The following is a 19,572-nucleotide window of genomic DNA, read 5'->3' as shown; positions in this document are numbered from 1 at the left end:
AACCGGTGCTGCATAGATTTCTTGCTGAAAAATCTCACTAAAAAGCGGTCCTACACTGTAAGAAAAGACGTATCGAATGATTCGTTATACGGTGTGTTAACAAATGCCAATATCTTGTTTTCGAACGTAACCAGAAACAAGTGAAACGGATGCCTAGCAGGTGGGTGCCTGGGTTAGAGATCCACCGTATATGGTCTGCAATACTTTCTTTTTGCTCTAGTGGAAACCTGTGGAAACACCATTTTTTAAATTTTTGTAATTTATTCAGAAAGCGATTATTAGAAACACAATTTCCAATAATATACTTTATTCTCACTGCAAAAATGTGCTTACGAAGCATCGGCAGACGTCCGACGACGTCCTCTAGGTGGTGTCCATTTCAGGACAACATAAACTACCAATAAACTCGACATCATAATTTTCGATTTAACAGAAAACAAACATATATGATAACTAAAGCTAAAAAATATCACACAGCTAGTAAAAGCGATCACGACCTACTGCAGAACCTGGCACTCGCCTTTCCCATCACCGTTCACAGCAGCTGAACTAGCAGTAGCAGCAGCAACAGCTAAATCACCCTCAAACTCCTTCGGAATCTGCCCTATCTCGACGATCGGATTGATCTTGGTTTTGTGCTTTCGTTTCGTCTTTCGTCCACTCTTGAACAGAATCGATTCGTCATACTTGAGCTCGTTCAGCGTTTCGAAGAGTTCCAGCTTTTTCAAATGGGTGATTAGATGGTGCGAGCCTTCGGAGGAAGGATTTTCCTCCAACGGAACAGATTCAATACCGTCAACGACGTCGCCCTCGGTGGGACCATTGCCTGCCACATTCGAGAGGCTGCCCGAGTCTGTGTCCTGTTCGAGACATTCATCTGCAACGACTATTTGACTGTCACTGTCGGTGGTAGTGAACAGTTCGAGATTTTTGTACAATATCGTGGCTTGACTGCTATCCGGAAGGGTGGACAATCGAACCAAAGATCGAGAACTTTCCACAATGAGGATTTCATGCTTGTGGACCGATATGTCGATGATTCTGCGAAGACGGGTCAGCGATGCGACGACCTTCATTTGGTCCAGATCCAACACAAACAGCATATCGTTAGCGACCGAAAGGAGATACTTGTCCTGGAATGTATAGAGAGTTCCGAAAGTGGTCGGAATTCTGATTGGGTGCTTACTGGGATTCAGTATGGGTATCTCCAACGATGGAACTTTGATCAATTCCTTGAAGATAAGTGTTTGTGCTACGTCACCTTCCAGATCGGCTACCCAGAGTCTAAACCCGGACCGCGTTGTCACTATTTGAATTTGCTTATGATACTCATGGAAGACTGCCCCAAAATGACTCAAAAGCTTCCGATCCTTCTTTCCCACCTGTGCCACACGCCATCTCTTGGAATCCTCCTGAGTGCAGATCACAGTGCGATATGCAGTTGAAACCAACAGTTTATCTTTCTGCAGGCTCATCTGGACAATCTGATACTTTTCATTTACAATCTCTCGGGCATCACAAGTCTTCAACTGATAATTGATTCCAGTTAGTACGACAACTCCGGAACTGTCGCCGGAAAACAGCTTCATCCCATTCTTAGACCAAACCAGATCGTTAATCTCCGCACGATGCACGTTCCGAATCGTGTATCGCTCCTTTGGTTTACTTTTGAGCAGCAACTCAGCACAGACATCCGGTGGTGCTTCCTTAGGAATTTGAAAAATATGTATGCACCCTTGACGACATCCGGCAGCAACCATAAACTCGACTGTGGAAATTATCCGAACGCATGTTAGATAGTTCGAGCTCTACAAAAAGGATATTGTTTCGCGTCATTATAATCAAATTATATGCCCTTTCACCTTACCTCAGCCTGTAGTCGTTCCACCGATCCACTCTTCCGGTTGTACCAGAATACGATCCCTACATTGGTTCCCAGAGCCACAAATTCGTCGATCAAATCCACGCAAGTAATGGACACATCGTGAAACAGTAGACCACGCTGCACCGTGGTCGGAATCTTGTTGACCAGGTTCACCAGTGGGGACCACTCGCGAAGCTCCATGTTTGTTTCTCCAAGCTCAACTGCGTGGCTCTTTTCGGAAGATTTTTTTTTTTCACATCACGGCCAATGATTCACACTGAATATTGATAAGGAAAAAACTTTCTTCGCTGCTTAAAACGTATGTATTGTATGCGGTGCTTACGAGATTATGCTACCTATCCTATCTCCAACGGGACCAAAGGTGATAGTCTGAGCACTATGATAGAACAGCAGGAGATTGCGCACCAGCTTGGCCAACCAGACAGCCAACTAACATGTTCACGTCCCAGATGGTCACATAAAAAGTGTAAACAAAGTGAACTGTCAAACGCAAGCAGTGCTGCCGGATTATTATTTTCATGGGTAGCTCAATCCAAGGGGTGCATCAAGAATGTTTTTCCACCAGAAAAAAATTATTATTTATTTTTACTGCTGAATTTCGAGTACACTCAAAAATAATACAATTCATTATCAGATTAAAAAATAAACATTTTTCAAATTTACCGGTTGTATACGCTCCTTATACCCCGTTCACATTACAGTCTATATCACGTAATATAGGCTGTCTTGCAATGAGCACTCATACATAGGATTTCCAGTGAAAACTAGATGTATGAGTGCCCATTGCAAGACACCGTATATCACGTGATATACGCTGTAATGTGAACGGGGTATTAGATTAAATTTTACACTATCATAGCTTAAACTTTATACCAAGTATGAATAGCAGTCAAAAAGCCATCCCAAATTATTCATGTGGTCCAAACTGGCGGTCATTAGTGCATATCAGTACTAACATTTGAAAACGGCGCAAAAGCCATTTGTAAACAAATGGTTTGTGGGCCCTTTACTCGCTACTCGAAGTACACCCACGCAACACAACAGCTACATCGGGTAGGGGAAATCTTCCCCTTCCTGACGATGCTGTTGGTTTGCGTGGGTGTACTTCGAGTAGCGAGTAAAGGGCCCACAAACCATTTGTTTACAAATGGCTTTTGCGCCGTTTTCAAATGTTAGTACTGATATTATGAAAATTGTGTCGATTTGGCTGGAAGTGGAAAATGTTCTAACCATTACGATGAACCCGTTGATTGAGTTTCATGGTGAATAACTAACGAATAAGATGCGTCAATTGATGGCCACTCCGTCGTCTTGCTGCTTCATTTATAAGAGTCCCGAGAATAATGAGCTTTTATTGGGGATGTTTCACAAAAAGTGGCGCACTCGGGTGCACTACCACTGTCTGGTAGGTTTGCTTACATTTGTTTGGTTGTGAATGATTAGCTAATGGGAAATTAATTTCAGCTGCTGACGTCGAATTTGGTCCAGCATGGGGAAAACGAGGAGGGAATCTTCGAATTCATGGAGGAGGACATCAGAAATAAGGAAGCTCGTATCCGAGGATAAAAGTGCTACATCTGCAAGGAACGGTATGCTAACGTTTCTTGCTGCGCAAAGAAGAGCTTCCGTATATTTCATACGCTCTGTGGGATGCGTCAGGCATCTTGTTGCATTACGTTCCAGTCGTGGTGCGATAAGCACGTAGCGCTGGTGGATAAGGTGAAATACTCCAAGACCGAGGCCTGTGGGGTTTGCAACGATGACATGGTACCATACAGGAAGCTGGAATCGATTCGTGCCCCGTGCTGTCAGAATGGCTGGTTCCATCGGAGCTGCGTGGCACAGTTTGCTCAATCGGCGGGGTACTTTCTCAAGTGCCCTTTGTGCAGCAACAAGGACGACTTTTGGCCAGGAGATGCAGCAGCGTGGGATTTATATACCGGAAAAGTAAGTGAGGCGGAAGTGGGTGAATTGGTATTGGAATACTGAATATTTTTTATTTGTTCTAGGGATGCCTCGTGGGAACTGGAACCAAATGCATTCAACAATCAGTAGAAACGTCCTTCAGAGTGTGACGCTGAAGCGTGCCGCTGTCAGTATGGGCGTGATTACGACGATTGCAAGTGTTGGGATCTGATCCAATGTGCAACGTGCGGTATGACTTGTTGCCACGATGAGTGCATGGAAGTTCCCTCGAAGAACTATGTTTGCACTTTTTGTCGTCCGATTGTTGGTGATGAGTCGCTGGGACCAATTTTGAGCGGAAGCAGCAACACGGGTGGAAGCCGGTAACGATAGCATAGAAGGGAGTTCTTAGGGGCCAATCTCGTAGAAGACGTCAGATTAAACCGGATGATTCAGACGGGGACAGTTTGGAGTCAGTTGCAATGACGACCAAACGCAAATCCAGAACAGACGAACCGTAATAGACTGTGACGACAGCGATTGGTCCCTAAACGAAATAAACCAACGTCGAAGCTGTAGTAGATAGAGTTAGAGTTGAACAAATAATGAGTAGAATCGAGTGAGCGTGAAGCATGATAGTCCGTATGTAAACGGAATCTCATTGGTTAGAGAATTTTGATAGGTTAGCAGGTATAAATATGAAGTACCTAAGCTCGTTGAAGTCCCCTCATCTCGCTTGAACGTCAAGCAGTACAGTTCGGTCTTTGCTCGCTCTGTCGAGTTGTTCAAAAGTTTCTAGTTTGTTCCAAACATTCGCAGTTTAATCGCGTCGTCAGTAGTGTCGGTCGCTTCGTGTGATGGGAAGACAGCGCTCCCGGAGCAGGCTCCGAGAGAAAACGGAGACGAAGAACAGCGGTGAGGGTAGCTTGAGTGTACCTATTTCGAATAGGTACGCTACTCTTCCCACCGATGTAGGGAATCCCACCTCAGCCACGGTGAAGCGGTCTAAGAAGAGGAAGAAAAATCAAGGCCAGTCCGATGGTGCGAGTGGACGGGACGATGCCACCGCGACGAACGTCAGCGTCATTGGTGATTTTGGCGACGCCGTCGACAACGAAACTGCTGCCAGCCCGAGTGCAGCAAAAATGAAGCTTCCTCCACTGGTGGTGAAGCAAGTCCCACTCAACACGCTGATTGGCGATCTTTCATCGCTGGGCGTTGCAGCTGAGTTTAAGCTCGGCAGGATCGGCACCAAGGTGATGCTCCGAACCAAAGCGGAGTACGAAGTGGCCGTGAAATATCTGAAGGATACCAAGGCTGAATTCTTCACGCACGACATCCCCGGTGAGAAGCCCTTCAAGGTAGTCATCAGGGGTCTACCAAACTTCGACCCCAAGATGGTCGAAGCCGAAATCAACCGGTACAAGCTAGCCCCAATCGCTGTCTTCCGAATGACAAGGAGAGATGAAAACGTGAAGACGTACCCGGATTGTCTTTTCCTGGTGCACTTCCAGAAAGGGACGGTGACGCTCAATGCGCTACAAGCCATCCGATCGATCTACTCCATCATCGTACGGTGGGAGCCATACCGTGGCGGTCATCGTGACGTAACGCAGTGTCAGAGGTGCCTCAATTTTGGACACGGTACCCGCAACTGCAACATCAAGCCACGCTGCAGCAACTGCGCTCAAGAACACGCCACTTCCAACTGCCCTGCGGATGGAGCCGTGGCGATAAAATGCGCTAACTGTGGTGGTGCACATCAAGGCTCTGACAGACAGTGCTCCAAACGCGAGGACTTCAAACGCATCCGAAAGCTGGCGTCAAGCAACAATCAACCAGGACGCAAGAAGGACAAAACCCCATCATTCAGGACGGAGGATTTTCCGCCTCTTCGTGCTCCCCAGCAAAGGCAAGCGAATTCGCGGGTGCAACCCGCCCCTCCTCAAGAAGCTTCCGGTGATTCTGCTGGCCAAAGCTCTCCATCCCCCCCTGGATTCTGGAGACAACCAACAGGACAAAACAACAACCCCGATCTGTTCTCAGCGGATGAACTGATGGAAATTTTCGTCAACATGTCCGGTGCTCTTCGTAAGTGCCGCAATAAGCCCGAACAGATCCAAGTGCTCGGTAAGTTCATCATCCAGTATGGCGTCTAAACCGCTAACTATCGTCACCTGGAATGCTTGCTCTGTAAGAGCAAAAAAGATTGAGCTTGCCGACTTCCTCCGCAAGCACAGCATCGACGTGGGCCTTCTAACCGAGACCCATCTAAAGTCCGGCGACAGCTTCTGGTTGCCTGACCACAACATTATCCGGCTTGATCGCACCAGCTCCAGGGGGGGTGGTGTTGCGGTCGTCGTCAAGAAAGGAAAAAATACCACACTCTGTCCCATATCCGCACCTCTATCATCGAGGCCCTTGGTGTGGAGGTGGAGTCGTCGACTGGATACGTCCAGTTCATCGCCGTCTACTGCCCTCGACAGTGTGCCGCCAGCAGTGGACTAGCGGCTAAATTCAAGAAGGACCTGTCCACCATCACCCGTAACGGTTCCCGCTTCGTCGTTGGAGGAGATCTGAATGCTCGCCATGAGGCCTGGCGGAACTACCAGCAGAACCAGAACGGTCGTCTCCTGTTCGACCACTCACAGCATGGGCTGTACTCCGTTTGGTTTTCGGATGAACCAACATTCATCTCACCGGCAGGCAACCCATCGACGCTAGACCTGTTCATGACAAATATCGGCTTGTCCAAGCCGGTAGCCTTGAACGAACTCAGCTCCGACCACCAACCGGTGGTGGCTGAACTGGGCTGCAACGTGGCTCCTGCTTCAAGTCTGCGCAAGGACTACCATCGCGCAAACTGGGCCCAGTTTGGACGCGTGGTAGACAGGCACATCATCGACAACCCGCCGCTTGACACCGTGGAGGACATCGATCGAGCGTTGGAGGGACTCCATCAAGCCATAACCGTGGCTGACGAGGCGTGCGTCCGACGAGTTCCTGTGAGGGGTAAGTTTATTGCCACTGATTCCCACACCCAACTTTTGATTCGCCTGAGAAATGTTCGTAGACGCCAGTTTCAGAGGACTGGAGATCTGGGCAAAAAACGTGAAACGGCTGATCTGAACAGACAGATTGCTTCCAGAATGGACTCACTCCGAAATGAAAGTTTCGGGCGTGTTGTCCAGAATCTGGACGACCGCTCCAGACCATTCTGGAAGGTAGCCAAGGTCCTGAAAACTCATCCCAAACCCATTCCACCTCTCAGAGTCGAAAATGATGACGATCGGCTTTTAATCACCCCACAGGAGAAAGCAAATGCGATCGGCGAGCATGTCGCTTCATCGCATTTGCTTGGCTCGAATATCCAAAGTCCGCTCGAAGATCAGGTTGCGCAATGCGTTCAAAACCTAGATGCCTCCCCTTGTGTCGTGCCTCCGGCGGATATGATTACAGTACAACAAATTTGCTCAGCGCTGAAATGCACCAAGAACATGAAGGCTCCCGGGTTTGACGGTATATTCAACTTGATCTTGAAGAGACTCAGCATGAAGGTTCACTCTCTGCTGGCTGCTGTCTTCAACAGATGCTTGGAACTGCACTACTTTCCAAGTATCTGGAAGACAGCGAAAATCATACCTATCCGCAAACCCGGGAAGGACCCAACGCTAGCTTCAAGCTACAGACCAATCAGCCTCCTTTCAGCGCTGAGCAAATTGTTCGAGAAACTCATTCTCAATCGTTTGCTCAAGTTTGTCGAGGAAAATAACATTCTCCTTCCGGAACAGTTTGGGTTCAGAAAGGGGCACTCCACCAATCACCAGCTAGTACGGGTGATGAATAACATCCGAAGTAACAAAGCTGTATCCAAGTCCACAGCCATGGCCTTGTTAGACGTTGAAAAGGCGTTTGACAATGTTTGGCATGACGGACTTGTGTACAAGCTTTGTAACTTTAACTTCCCATTACATCTGGTTAAAATCACCCGTAACTACCTTCAGCAAAGGTCGTTTAAGGTATCGTTGAATGGTTGTCTTTCCGACACGTTTTCCATCCCAGCAGGAGTGCCGCAAGGCAGTCTGCTGGGACCCTTGCTTTACAGCATTTACACTTCCGACATTCCTCCCCTTGGAGACGGTTGCGTGTTTTTCCTGTTCGCAGATGATACCGCAATAGCCGTCAAAGGAAGGATGCCTCGCGAAATAACGAACAAACTTCAACGATGCCTTAACGCCTTTGCTGATTATGCCACCACGTGGAAAATCAAAATCAATCCCTCCAAAACACAAGCGATCATGTTCCTCCATCGGCAATTGCCCAAACTGAAACCGGCTCCATCTTGTACTGTAATCATAAATGGCACAAGGGTTGAGTGGTCTGCCGAAGTAACCTATCTCGGGATGTTGTTTGACGAAAAGCTCCTATTCCACTCGCATGTAGAGAAAACTGTAGTCAAGTGTTCTACCTTGGTTAGGTGTCTGTATCCGCTGATTTGCCGCAGATCCCGCCTCTCAAGGGTGAACAAACTGGCCGTCTACAAACAAATCATAGCACCTGCGATCCTCTACGCAGCTCCGGTGTGGGAATCATGTGCACAGACTCACAGGAACAAAATTCAGGTCGCTCAGAATAGAGTGCTGAGGATGGTTCTTGATCGTCCTTTCGACACTAGAATAACAAATTTACATGAAGAGGCAGGCATTGCCAAAATAGATTCAAAAATTAACGAAATTAAGACTAAATTTGCACAAAAATGTAATTTATCAGAACATGCTTTGATAAGCAATTTGTATATAGTAGGTTAGGTGTATATAGTAGTTTTAGGTTAGTTGTAGTTGTAAATAGTAGTTATAAGTAGACTCCTTTTTCCAATTCAAATCATACCAATCCCACCAAGGTGGTCATACTTTAAAATAGGCCTGATAGGACTAGAAACTGTAAATAATAATTAAAATCTCACTATACTAAAGTTGAAAAGACGCATCTGTGTCACTTGAAAAATTCATACATGTAAACCACACAAACACAAGAAATAAAGATCATTTAACTGTCAAACTGTCAACTCGTTGAAGTCATTCTTGTAACGAATTTTGGAGGTGACGGACCACCACCAGCAGCAGAAACAGCAGCAACAGAAACAGCAGCAACAGAAACAGCTGCAACAGAAACAGCAGCAAAATAAATTTTGGAGGTGACGGACCACCACCAGCAGCAGAAACAGCAGCAACAGAAATTTTGGAGGTGGCGGACCACCACCAGCAGCAGAAACAGCTGCAACAGAAACAGCAGCAAAATAAATGTTGGAGGTGACGGACCACCACCAGCAGCAGAAACAGCAGCAACAGAAATTTTGGAGGTGGCGGACCACCACCAGCAGCAGAAACAGCAGCAACAGAAACAGCAGCAACAGAAACAGCAGCAGCAGCAAAAACAGCAGCAAAAGAAAAAGCAGCAACAGAAACAGCAGCAGCAGCATAAACAAATGACCCGTGGGAGCTGCATCGCTAATTCGTGTAGCCGTGACCAAGGCTGGAAACCTCGGTCCGGTCACGACAATGGCGCAGCTGGTAGCAGCATATAGTGTAAAAGTGAGTATAGTGAGATAGTAAAAAAAAAAACTTAGAAAATTTTCGCAGCATACTTACCATGACCTGATGGATGGTAAATAAGAATTACCATGACCCGATGGATGGTAAATAAGAATTACCATGACCTGATGGATGGTAAATAAGAATTACCATGGCCTGATGGATGGTAAATAAGAATTACCATGACCTGATGGATGGTAAATAAGAATTACCATGACCTGATGGATGGTAAATAAGAATTACCATGACCTGATGGATGGTAAATAAGAATTACCATGACCTGATGGATGGTAAATAAGAATTACCATGACCTGATGGATGGTAAATAAGAATTACCATGATCTGATGGATGGTAAATAAGAACTACCATGACCTGATGGATGGTAAATAAGAATTACCATGACCTGATGGATGGTAAATAAGAATTACCATGACCTGATGGATGGTAAATAAGAATTACCATGGCCTGATGGATGGTAAATAAGAATTACCATGACCTGATGGATGGTAAATAAGAATTACCATGACCTGATGGATGGTAAATAAGAATTACCATGACCTGAATGATGGTAAATAAGAATTACCATGACATGATGGATGGTAAATAAGAATTACCATGACCTGATGGATGGTAAATAAGAATTGATACGACATGATAGATGGAAATGTGAACTGAAGAAATTTACCATGACATGAAGGATGGTAAACTATGCTAAAAATAATAATAATAAGTATTCTTGAAAATTTCCGGAGTGAAAGGTCTCCGAGGCAAAATATGTATTATTTTACGAAACAAGAAAATTCGAGGCAAGATAGATAGTATAGTGGATGGTAAAGAAGTATTACCATGACCTGATTGATGATAAATAAGAATTACCATGACCTGATGGATAGTATATAAGAATAACCATGACCTGATGGATGGTAAATAAGAATTACCATGACCTGATGGATGGTAAATAAGAATTACCATGATCTGATGGATGGTAAATAAGAACTACCATGACCTGATGGATGGTAAATAAGAATTACCATGACCTGATGGATGGTAAATAAGAATTACCATGACCTGATGGATGGTAAATAAGAATTACCATGACCTGAATGATGGTAAATAAGAATTACCATGACATGATGGATGGTAAATAAGAATTACCATGACCTGATGGATGGTAAATAAGAATTGATACGACATGATAGATGGAAATGTGAACTGAAGAAATTTACCATGACATGAAGGATGGTAAACTATGCTAAAAATAATAATAAGTATTCTTGAAAATTTCCGGAGTGAAAGGTCTCCGAGGCAAAATATGTATTATTTTACGAAACAAGAAAATTCGAGGCAAGATAGATAGTATAGTGGATGGTAAAGAAGTATTACCATGACCTGATTGATGATAAATAAGAATTACCATGAGCTGATGGATGGTAAATAAGAACTACCATGACCTGATGGATGGTAAATGAGAATTGATACGACATGATAGAGGGAAATGTGAACTGAAGAAATTTAACATGACATGAAGGATGGTAAACTATGCTAAAAATAATAATAATAAGGATTCTTGAAATTTTCCGGAGTGAAAGGTCTCCGAGAAAAAAATATGTATTATTTTACGAAAGGATAAAATTCAAGGCAAGATAGATAGTATAGTGGATGGTAAAGAAGTATTACCATGACCTGATTGATGATAAATAAGAATTACCATGACCTGATGGATGGTAAATAAGAATTGACACGACATGATGGATGAAAATGTAAACTGAAGAAATTTACCATGACGTGAAGGATGGTATACTATGCTTAAAATAATAATAATAAAGATTCTTGAAAATTTCCGGAGTGAAAGGTCTCCGAGGCAAAATATGTATTATTTCACGAAGCTAGAAAACTTCAAGGCAAAATAGATAGTATAGTGGATGGTTAATAAGTATTACCATGACCTGATTCATGGTAAATAAGAATTGATACAACATGATGGATGGAAAAGTAAATTGAAGAAATTTACCATGACGTAATGGATAAATAGCCATGACCTAATGGATAATTAGTTCATCTGAAACTTGAATAGAACGGTAATATTCATGTACGCGGTTGAAATTGGTGACAATGATTTCAATGATTATATTGAAATAGGTAGTCATTTTGATGAATAATGATAACAGATATTGATAATTTTGAAATAAATATCAGTGTGGCAAGTTTGAAAATAATTATCACCTGATGGATGGAATATCTCTGAGAGGATAGATGAAAGTCCCCCCGAGAGGGTAGATGAAATTCGCCCAAATGGGTGAATATAATGCCCCCTGTCCTCAATTAAGGAGAGTAGAAGAGGGGAAGAATGTAGTAGATAGAGTTAGAGTTGAACAAATAATGAGTAGAATCGAGTGAGCGTGAAGCATGATAGTCCGTATGTAAACGGAATCTCATTGGTTAGAGAATTTTGATAGGTTAGCAGGTATAAATATGAAGTACCTAAGCTCGTTGAAGTCATTCTTGTAACGAATTTTGGAGGTGACGGATCACCACCAGCAGCAGAAACAGCAGCAACAGAAACAGCAGCAACAGAAACAGCTGCAACAGAAACAGCAGCAAAATAAATTTTGGAGGTGACGGACCACCACCAGCAGCAGAAACAGCAGCAACAGAAACAGCTGCAACAGAAACAGCAGCAAAATAAATTTTGGAGGTGACGGACCACCACCAGCAGCAGAAACAGCAGCAACAGAAATTTTGCTGCTGTTTCTGTTGCAGCTGTTTCTGTTGCTGCTGTTTCTGTTGCTGCTGTTTCTGCTGCTGGTGGTGGTCCGTCACCTCCAAAATTTATTTTGCTGCTGTTTCTGTTGCAGCTGTTTCTGTTGCTGCTGTTTCTGCTGCTGGTGGTGATCCGTCACCTCCAAAATTTTGGAGGTGGCGGACCACCACCAGCAGCAGAAACAGCTGCAACAGAAACAGCAGCAAAATAAATGTTGGAGGTGACGGACCACCACCAGCAGCAGAAACAGCAGCAACAGAAATTTTGGAGGTGGCGGACCACCACCAGCAGCAGAAACAGCAGCAACAGAAACAGCAGCAACAGAAACAGCAGCAACAGAAACAGCAGCAGCAGCAAAAACAGCAGCAAAAGAAAAAGCAGCAACAGAAACAGCAGCAGCAGCATAAACAAATGACCCGTGGGAGCTGCATCGCTAATTCGTGTAGCCGTGACCAAGGCTGGAAACCTCGGTCCGGTCACGACAGAAGCGACGACTGTCCACGACTTCATCTAGTTCTTTCTCGTTGGTTTCTTCGAATAGCGAAGAAATCAGCCTGGATGAACTGGTCAAGAAGATTCGATTGCCACGAGGGACTTCCGTCGAAAAGTTGCTTCAAGCCATACCGGTCGTAAGGCTCGAGAAGCTCAGCTCGGAAAAAAATCAAATCGTTGACTTCCCCGAAGAATGAAGTATCCTCCGCCAGATCATCGACCGTGTTCGATTTCAACTATCGTGTGAAGTTGAACAAAAAGCAGCGTCGAAAATCGATGGTAGAATTGCAGTTCATCCAAGAGGTCATCCGTTCCGACACGGACATACTAACGGATGCCTCGGTGGGACAGGAGATCGTATGTACCAAAACGCCTGCCCAGAAATCCTTTACCAAGCAGTTCAAACTAACGCTTCTCGGGTCCAAATCCAAACCAAGAAAACGGTCAACTAGCACGAGATTTGATTGCTTTGTTTTCACTTTGTTATGCTTTCCTATGAAAATAAACTTTATATTATTTGAATTTATTGCTTTTCAATCAATAAAAATACCAACTTTAAAATGACAGTGATCAAATACATTCTACGGATAATCCACCGCTAAACTACGCATGTATATTCAAAAGATAAACTATACCCCTTATACTGCAAGTTTATACTAGGCTCGTTTTGTTGGCAACTAAACGAGACCTGGGGTCAACCAGACGAATAGCGTTTTAGCACAAACGAAGTGACAGACGGAGCGGCTCGAAAACTTTGGTGACTAACCTGCTATTGCAATTTTTCAGTGTACCACAAGGCAACACCACTACTACTGGACTGTACCACATGGCAACACTACTACCATAGAGGTAACTCTAAGACCACTGGGTCCCGAAGAAAATCATTATTATTTTTGGCTCACTCAGTACCAGAACAACGGTCCCAAGCAGTCCCAGGCTATTTCACTCACCCCTGCATGTTCTGCATGAATCCACACACCCCTGATGTTATCTGTCAAACTTTCATAGCGAATCAAAACAAACATAGTGTAGTAATAGAATTTCAACTAGAATAGGGTACGTTAATCGTTTGCTTGGGACCAATAGGCTACTAAAGTGGTGAGCCAATTTAAAATCGTTAGTTTCGTATTGATTGTTGATAGCACCGCTTCAGCAGCTCCACCAACCGAGAGGTATTCAGCCTCACTGATTTCCCGTCGATGGATATCGAACAAAACCAACCAACGACATCGGGTCAATCATCTCCTGCTTTCACCGGGTTCTCAGCAGAAGAACAACAGCGAAACACCGACAATCAAACCGAGGATAATCACACTTCAAACGTTGAAAGCAACGACGAAAACTCTAGCACCAGCTCATCAAACGCAACAAAGGATTTCATTGAAAATACCAACAAACGCTGGCTTTCGATGCACAAGGAGAACGAAAAAGAGAAAGTTCGTGCAGACCAGCGCACCCAGAAGAAGACTGGTCAGCAAACAGATCGTTTAGATGAAAATAATGCAACTTATCAAATAGGGGATAATACCAACAATCAATACGAAACTAACGATTTTAAATTGGCTCACCACTTTAGTAGCCTATTGGTCCCAAGCAAACGATTAACGCACCCTATTCTAGTTGAAATTCTATTACTACACTATGTTTGTTTTGATTCGCTATGAAAGTTTGACAGATAACATCAGGGGTGTGTGGATTCATGCAGAACATGCAGGGGTGAGTGAAATAGCTTGGGACTGCTTGGGACCGTTGTTCTGGTACTGAGTGAGCCAAAAATAATAATGATTTTCTTCGGGACCCAGTAGTCTTAGAGTTACCTCTATGGAGTTACCTCTATGGCTGTAGTAAATCATTATATCAGTGATTTTGTCAAATTATCTTAACAAAAAATAGTAGAAATTCTCATTACTAATCATAACCGAGCGTATCCCATGACAATTTAGCGCTCACTGCGTGTATATGCTCATTTCTTCGATTATATTTTATATTTTATTGCAATACCTTTCGTGGACCTTTCATAGCATCGTAATGTTTATTTACTTTGCACGATAGGTAGCCGGTTTGACAGTTCAATAGGTAGACTTGGCTTCACTCTTGGCGTGACTCATTATACACCGACTCTAGTGCTGGTGAGAGTGAACTCTCAGGTCTACTGTGATCTGTCAAAAGTTCTTGGTAAACAAAAAAGTCAGCTGATCGCAACTGTCTCGTGGACAGCCTAATTACTTTTGATCATCAATATTTAGCACCCTTTTCACATACTGCTCTTGAGTTGCTCAATATCTTCGCAACATGCTCAAAAAGATTGTTACAAACAGATTCCCGAGCAGAATTTGCGGTTTTGAAGGTCTCAATCTGTATCAATAAAATAATGAAAATTTAATTTCATTGATTTAATTTAATGCTCGAAAGCTAACGCTTAATTTAATTTTTGGAAGATAACGCTTAATAATAATTTAAAGCTTGGAAGCTGTTCTTGATTATGAGCTTTACCGGAAATACGTGCCACAATCATGGACAAAATTTGCCGAATTTGCTTGCGAGTCTCCGATAGTGAGGTGTTTTTTGTCAGCATTTTTCAGAACTTCCAAACGGTATGTTTCTTTGAACTAGGTAGCTGTTTTTTTTTTATTAACTTATAACAGTGATTTTTTCGCCAGGATCTACTACAAAGAAAACAATTTGCAACTGCGGAAGCCTTGCAGATAATCTGTGGAATTACGGTTAGTATAGGAACCCATTTTTATATCTTATATAAAATTGTACTCGATTTCGATTATAGGTATCGAAGAATGATGGCTATCCAGATGCGATATGCTCCAAGTGCCACGAACAGCTGAAAGAAGCAATTCAACTTCGTCAACTAGCGCAGAATTCCCAACAAACTATGCACGGAAAATTAGCCAGCACAGTTGATGATGAGTTGGTCATTAGCAAAGCTCACTGTTCAGATGATGACAAAAGTGACTTCGACATTCCTCAGCAGGAAGATCTTCATCAAGTATGTTCAGATGATGATGAAGATGTTGACTGGAAAGCAAACGGCAGTGCCGATGAAGATGGAAGCTTGACCTCGTTGGAATTCGATGACCAACCGAGTGTTCCTAAGAATAGGAAAAACTGCACGACTGAAGCTGCAGAAACCCTAATGTACTGCTGCGGGTGCAATAAATCGTTCAACCGGGAATTCACCTTGCGGAAGCATTCATTCAATCATCTCCGAGCCAAAGGTAGCGATTCACTCACCAAAGTAGAATGCCACGTGTGCTACGACCAGTTTGAGGATCAAGCAGCACTGGCAGCTCATAGAGCCGGTAAAAACGAGTTGAAATCACTGCGGTGCGAATTCTGCTTGAGAAGATTTCTATCGTTAGAGAAGTTCGATGCACACCAGGTTGCCTATCATGCCGACAGGAAGTTCAAATGTTGCGGGTGTAAATTTAACACCCTTAAGCGAATCCAACTGGCAAAGCACTCGCTGGTTCATAACGGTCCTGGAAATGAGGAGGAATCCTCGTCTGCCGTTAAGGCCCATCAGTGTCCGGTGTGTTATGTTAGATTTGAAACACTTCATCAGAAAGAACTGCATCAGTGGACGCCATACCGTCTTAACCAAATTAATCGGAAAACTGACCGGACAAAACAGAAGCCCAAAACAACGCCTAGATCAGCTGCGGTTCTCGATGCCAAGGAGCATAATCCCCATCGGACGGTTCCTGTATGCTGTGGATGTCGATGTATGTTTTCATCCCTGCAAGTGCTTCGCAACCATCAGGAACAGTCGCACAAACCCCCGGACCAGAAGGCGGCATATGAGTGTAGCGATTGCCACAAGCAATTTAAGCTCAAGCGAGAATTCCATGAACACTTTCAACGGAAGAAATTCAAATGCTCCAAGTGCAACATTATTCGTAGTGACCAGCAGGCCATCGAGCGCCATTTGGCTGTTCATGACTCCGAGCTTGGGGCTTTCCTTTGCTGTGGATGTAAGGAGCGGGCGGAATCGCTGGATGCTCTCAAAAAGCACGGTCTCGAGGAACATTTTGAGAAAGAGCAACGGCGGATGCAGTCGGCCGAGGAGCGACCGTTTCAGTGCGAAATATGTTACCGGCGGTATGAAACGGCCAGAATGCTACATGGTCATCAACATGATGCCTACAGGGAGAGGAACTTTATCTGTGAACTTTGCGGTCAAGGTAGGAACATGTCACGGAACATCGACTTATTATTTTTCTTATTCTAAATTAATTTCAGGGTACTTCACCCAGGGTAAGCTGGACATTCACAAGGCCCTGGTGCACCAAAACGAAGCCAATTATCCGTGTGGAACATGTGGAAAGCTGCACAAGCATGTCAGGTTGGCACGAGCTTGCGAATCGATCCACAGAAATCGCAAGGACCACCCTTGTACCGTTTGCGGCGCAGTGTTCAAGAGTAAATACCTATTGGTTTCCCACCGGCTGATCCACACGGACGTCCGGAAGCACAAATGTGACATCTGTGCCAAAACGTTTAGACGTAACCAGCAGCTCCAGAAGCACATAACTATAGATCACAGAAACGAGCGCAACTTCGCGTGTCCATTTTGTCCGAAACGGTTCGGTGTTGCTGCGTCACTGTCCAAACACAAGTTGACTCATACTGGTTTCCCGTACCGGTGCGAACTTTGCAACAAACGACTGAAAACCCGGCAAAATTATATCCAACACTACGAAACGCATCGGACCGACGCGGACAAGGTGTTCCAGTGCGAGCGTTGCGATCAGCGATACAGTCAGGGACACTTTTTGGCCAATCAACTTCGATTCGTTCTGAAAGCTGACAATTATACACGGCCCATACAAATTTAAAAGAATTTGTATGGACAATTGTCTACGCAGGGGAAGGGGGGGGGGGGGGCAATAAACCCAAAAAAATGTCTATGTAGTTTATGAACAGCGCCTAGGCTAACTGCTGCTGCTGCTGTGTTTTCAATTCCTGTGGAACTGCGTTTAACTTATATATTTCGTTAAAAACAACATTTTCCGGTATTCTCCCTGCGCTTTGGTCAGAGAGTGTATAGGGCGTCGTTGTGCCAATTTGGTCGTGGCACATTTCGAGTATGAGAGTGGTTGCATTTAGATCAAAAGTGCCTGAGAAAAATGCAAGTACTATCGCGGATTACCCGGAGTTGCGATAGTGAAGGTATGATCACATACAAGCAGACATAACACTCTTAAAATGTTCATCAAAATCGCTTTTAACGGTCAATTCCCTTGCGTTTGACATTTACACACTACAGCCATCTGTTGAGTGTATTGCCCATCACAGTGTATACGACATATGGCGGTAGGGTTTACAATGAGAAATGTTCAATGTGTTGGGTCTGTTTGTCTGTGATGTAACATTGAGGTAACGTTAGGATAAAATCAAAACATTGAGAAATATAACGCTTCACTTTCAGAAATACTTCACTTCGCAACCGATGAACAATTCTGACGGCCATATGAGTACCCAAATAACCATATAGTCACAATATAGCTTGTATATTCTTACTTTGCTGGAGTATGGTTAGTTGGGGAATGTGATGAAACTATCACGTCTTGAAACTGATACCTTTCATATTTCTTTCATTCGCTTTTCGCACACGGAGCACTCGGTGGACCAGCGACTTTGGACGTGAGCCTCGTCCCAGATCACCACCATGGCAATTCAGTGACAGATGGTGGACATGAAACCGATCACACCAACCAGCGGAGGAAGGTGTCAACATCGAACCAGGAACGGAAATTAGGGCGGAATCATGTTAGAACCAACCAAGGACGATCTACGGAAGGGAAATTGCCGATAAATCACGGACAGAAATACGAAGCGTTAGAGAAAAAGTTCAAGGGATTCTAGAGGAAGTAATTAACGGCGGCGGAAGAGCTGAATATCAACAATCAATACGAAACGAACGATATTAAATTGGCTCACTACTTGACTAGCCTATTGGTCCCAAGCAAACGATTAACGTACCCCATTCTAGTAGAAATTCTAGTACTACACAATGTTTGTTTTGGTTCGATATGAAAGTTTAACACACCGCGAATGAGAACGACCCAAATTTGAGTTTAGTTCACTCATAATCGCCAAAAGTGCAGGAACTCAGCGATGAGTTAATTTTCCTCATGTTTTTCCATGATTTTCCAGGGAAAAATTCCCGAATTTGAGAAAAATTATTGTTTACAAATTAAATATCAAAATTAAACTAAATACATGCCAGGGTTGAAAAGAATATTGCCGGTACCGGTGGTGTAGTAGTAAGCGTGACTGCTTTCTCACCCCAATTGGTCTGGGTTCACCGACGGACATCGATTGCCATCCATTGACGGCAATAGAATGTGCAGGAAGGCAGCTTCCACACCTGCGTAGGATATCGCACCCATTCACAACACACATGGGCCGGGACCAACGGCTTTACTTCCCTTCCGAAGGAAGACGTGACCAGAGATTTTTATGCCTCAGAAAAATCCCACCGACCTCGGCTGGGATTGAACCCAGACCCATCGAGGTGTTAGAAAGCAGTCACGCTTACCACTACACCACCGGCGCCGGCCAATGGAAAATATCTATTACAATTTCACATAACTTTCATGTGATCTCATAATTGATCACTTTAGATGCTCAAGCTTTGAACCCACCACGGCATGCTTATGGCGCTACTGTATATGGAAGATCATATGTAAAATACTGTGGTAGCCACAGCATAGTTCTGTCAAAACCTCAGCATTTTCATTGATCCATTGGGATTCGCACCAACCAATCACATGAGCCTTATGTGTCCAATGAAGTTTATGTGATTTATCACATAGAATTCATGTGATCATATGAATATTATGTGACATTCAGATAAAAAAAAATCATTAATTTTGTTATTAGATAAATATTATGTGCGTTCCCAATGGAAACTATATGA

The 19,572-nt window shown here is 43.9% G+C and overlaps 2 protein-coding genes and 1 pseudogene across 3 annotated transcripts; 2 read left to right on the top strand and 1 right to left on the bottom strand.

Annotated features, from left to right (window-relative positions):
• Positions 1–283: 283 nt before the first annotated feature.
• On the bottom strand, positions 284–2,307 carry LOC135709300 (WD repeat-containing protein CG11141). 2 transcript variants are annotated; one of them, XM_065231609.1, is made up of 3 exons: positions 2,208–2,307; positions 1,868–2,141; positions 284–1,808 (listed from the first exon to the last, which is right to left on the bottom strand). In XM_065231609.1, the coding sequence occupies exons 2-3, from the start codon at positions 2,063–2,065 to the stop codon at positions 498–500; spliced, it is 1,509 nt and encodes a 502-aa protein (XP_065087681.1). In that variant the 5' UTR covers positions 2,066–2,141; positions 2,208–2,307; the 3' UTR covers positions 284–497. The 2 variants fall into 2 exon arrangements, with proteins under 2 accessions (XP_065087681.1, XP_065087680.1); XM_065231608.1 differs by having other exon boundaries at positions 1,868–2,307.
• Positions 2,308–3,167: 860 nt separating this feature from the next.
• LOC135709344 (pineapple eye protein-like) lies at positions 3,168–12,832 on the top strand (annotated as a pseudogene).
• Positions 12,833–14,997: 2,165 nt separating this feature from the next.
• LOC135709343 (zinc finger protein 99-like) lies at positions 14,998–17,485 on the top strand. Its single transcript, XM_065231650.1, has 4 exons — positions 14,998–15,229; positions 15,296–15,358; positions 15,418–16,831; positions 16,890–17,485. The coding sequence occupies exons 1-4, from the start codon at positions 15,149–15,151 to the stop codon at positions 17,483–17,485; spliced, it is 2,154 nt and encodes a 717-aa protein (XP_065087722.1). The 5' UTR covers positions 14,998–15,148.
• The last annotated feature ends 2,087 nt before the right edge of the window (positions 17,486–19,572 follow it).

The sequence above is a fragment of the Ochlerotatus camptorhynchus genome, unplaced genomic scaffold, assembly GCF_037179485.1.
Source record: "Ochlerotatus camptorhynchus isolate MF236.1 unplaced genomic scaffold, CSIRO-AGI_Acam_v1.1 ptg000357l, whole genome shotgun sequence".
Classification (NCBI taxonomy): Eukaryota; Metazoa; Arthropoda; class Insecta; order Diptera; family Culicidae; genus Ochlerotatus; species Ochlerotatus camptorhynchus.
Note: the sequence above shows the minus strand (reverse complement) of the source record. Positions and strands in the feature narration are given on the sequence as shown.

What these genes read in the sequence shown, in the direction of transcription:
- LOC135709343 (XM_065231650.1), top strand. Translation starts at nt 15,149, where the DNA reads ATGGACAAAATTTGCCGAATTTGCTTGCGAGTCTCCGATAGTGAGGTG. An exon ending in TTTTTCAGAACTTCCAAACG is followed by an intron (nt 15,230 to 15,295) that starts GTATGTTTCTTT and finishes TTTTTTCGCCAG; the next exon opens with GATCTACTACAAAGAAAACA. An exon ending in CTGTGAACTTTGCGGTCAAG is followed by an intron (nt 16,832 to 16,889) that starts GTAGGAACATGT and finishes AATTAATTTCAG; the next exon opens with GGTACTTCACCCAGGGTAAG.
- LOC135709300 (XM_065231608.1), bottom strand. Translation starts at nt 2,065, where the DNA reads ATGGAGCTTCGCGAGTGGTCCCCACTGGTGAACCTGGTCAACAAGATT. An exon ending in TGGAACGACTACAGGCTGAG is followed by an intron (nt 1,809 to 1,867) that starts GTAAGGTGAAAG and finishes TCCTTTTTGTAG; the next exon opens with AGCTCGAACTATCTAACATG.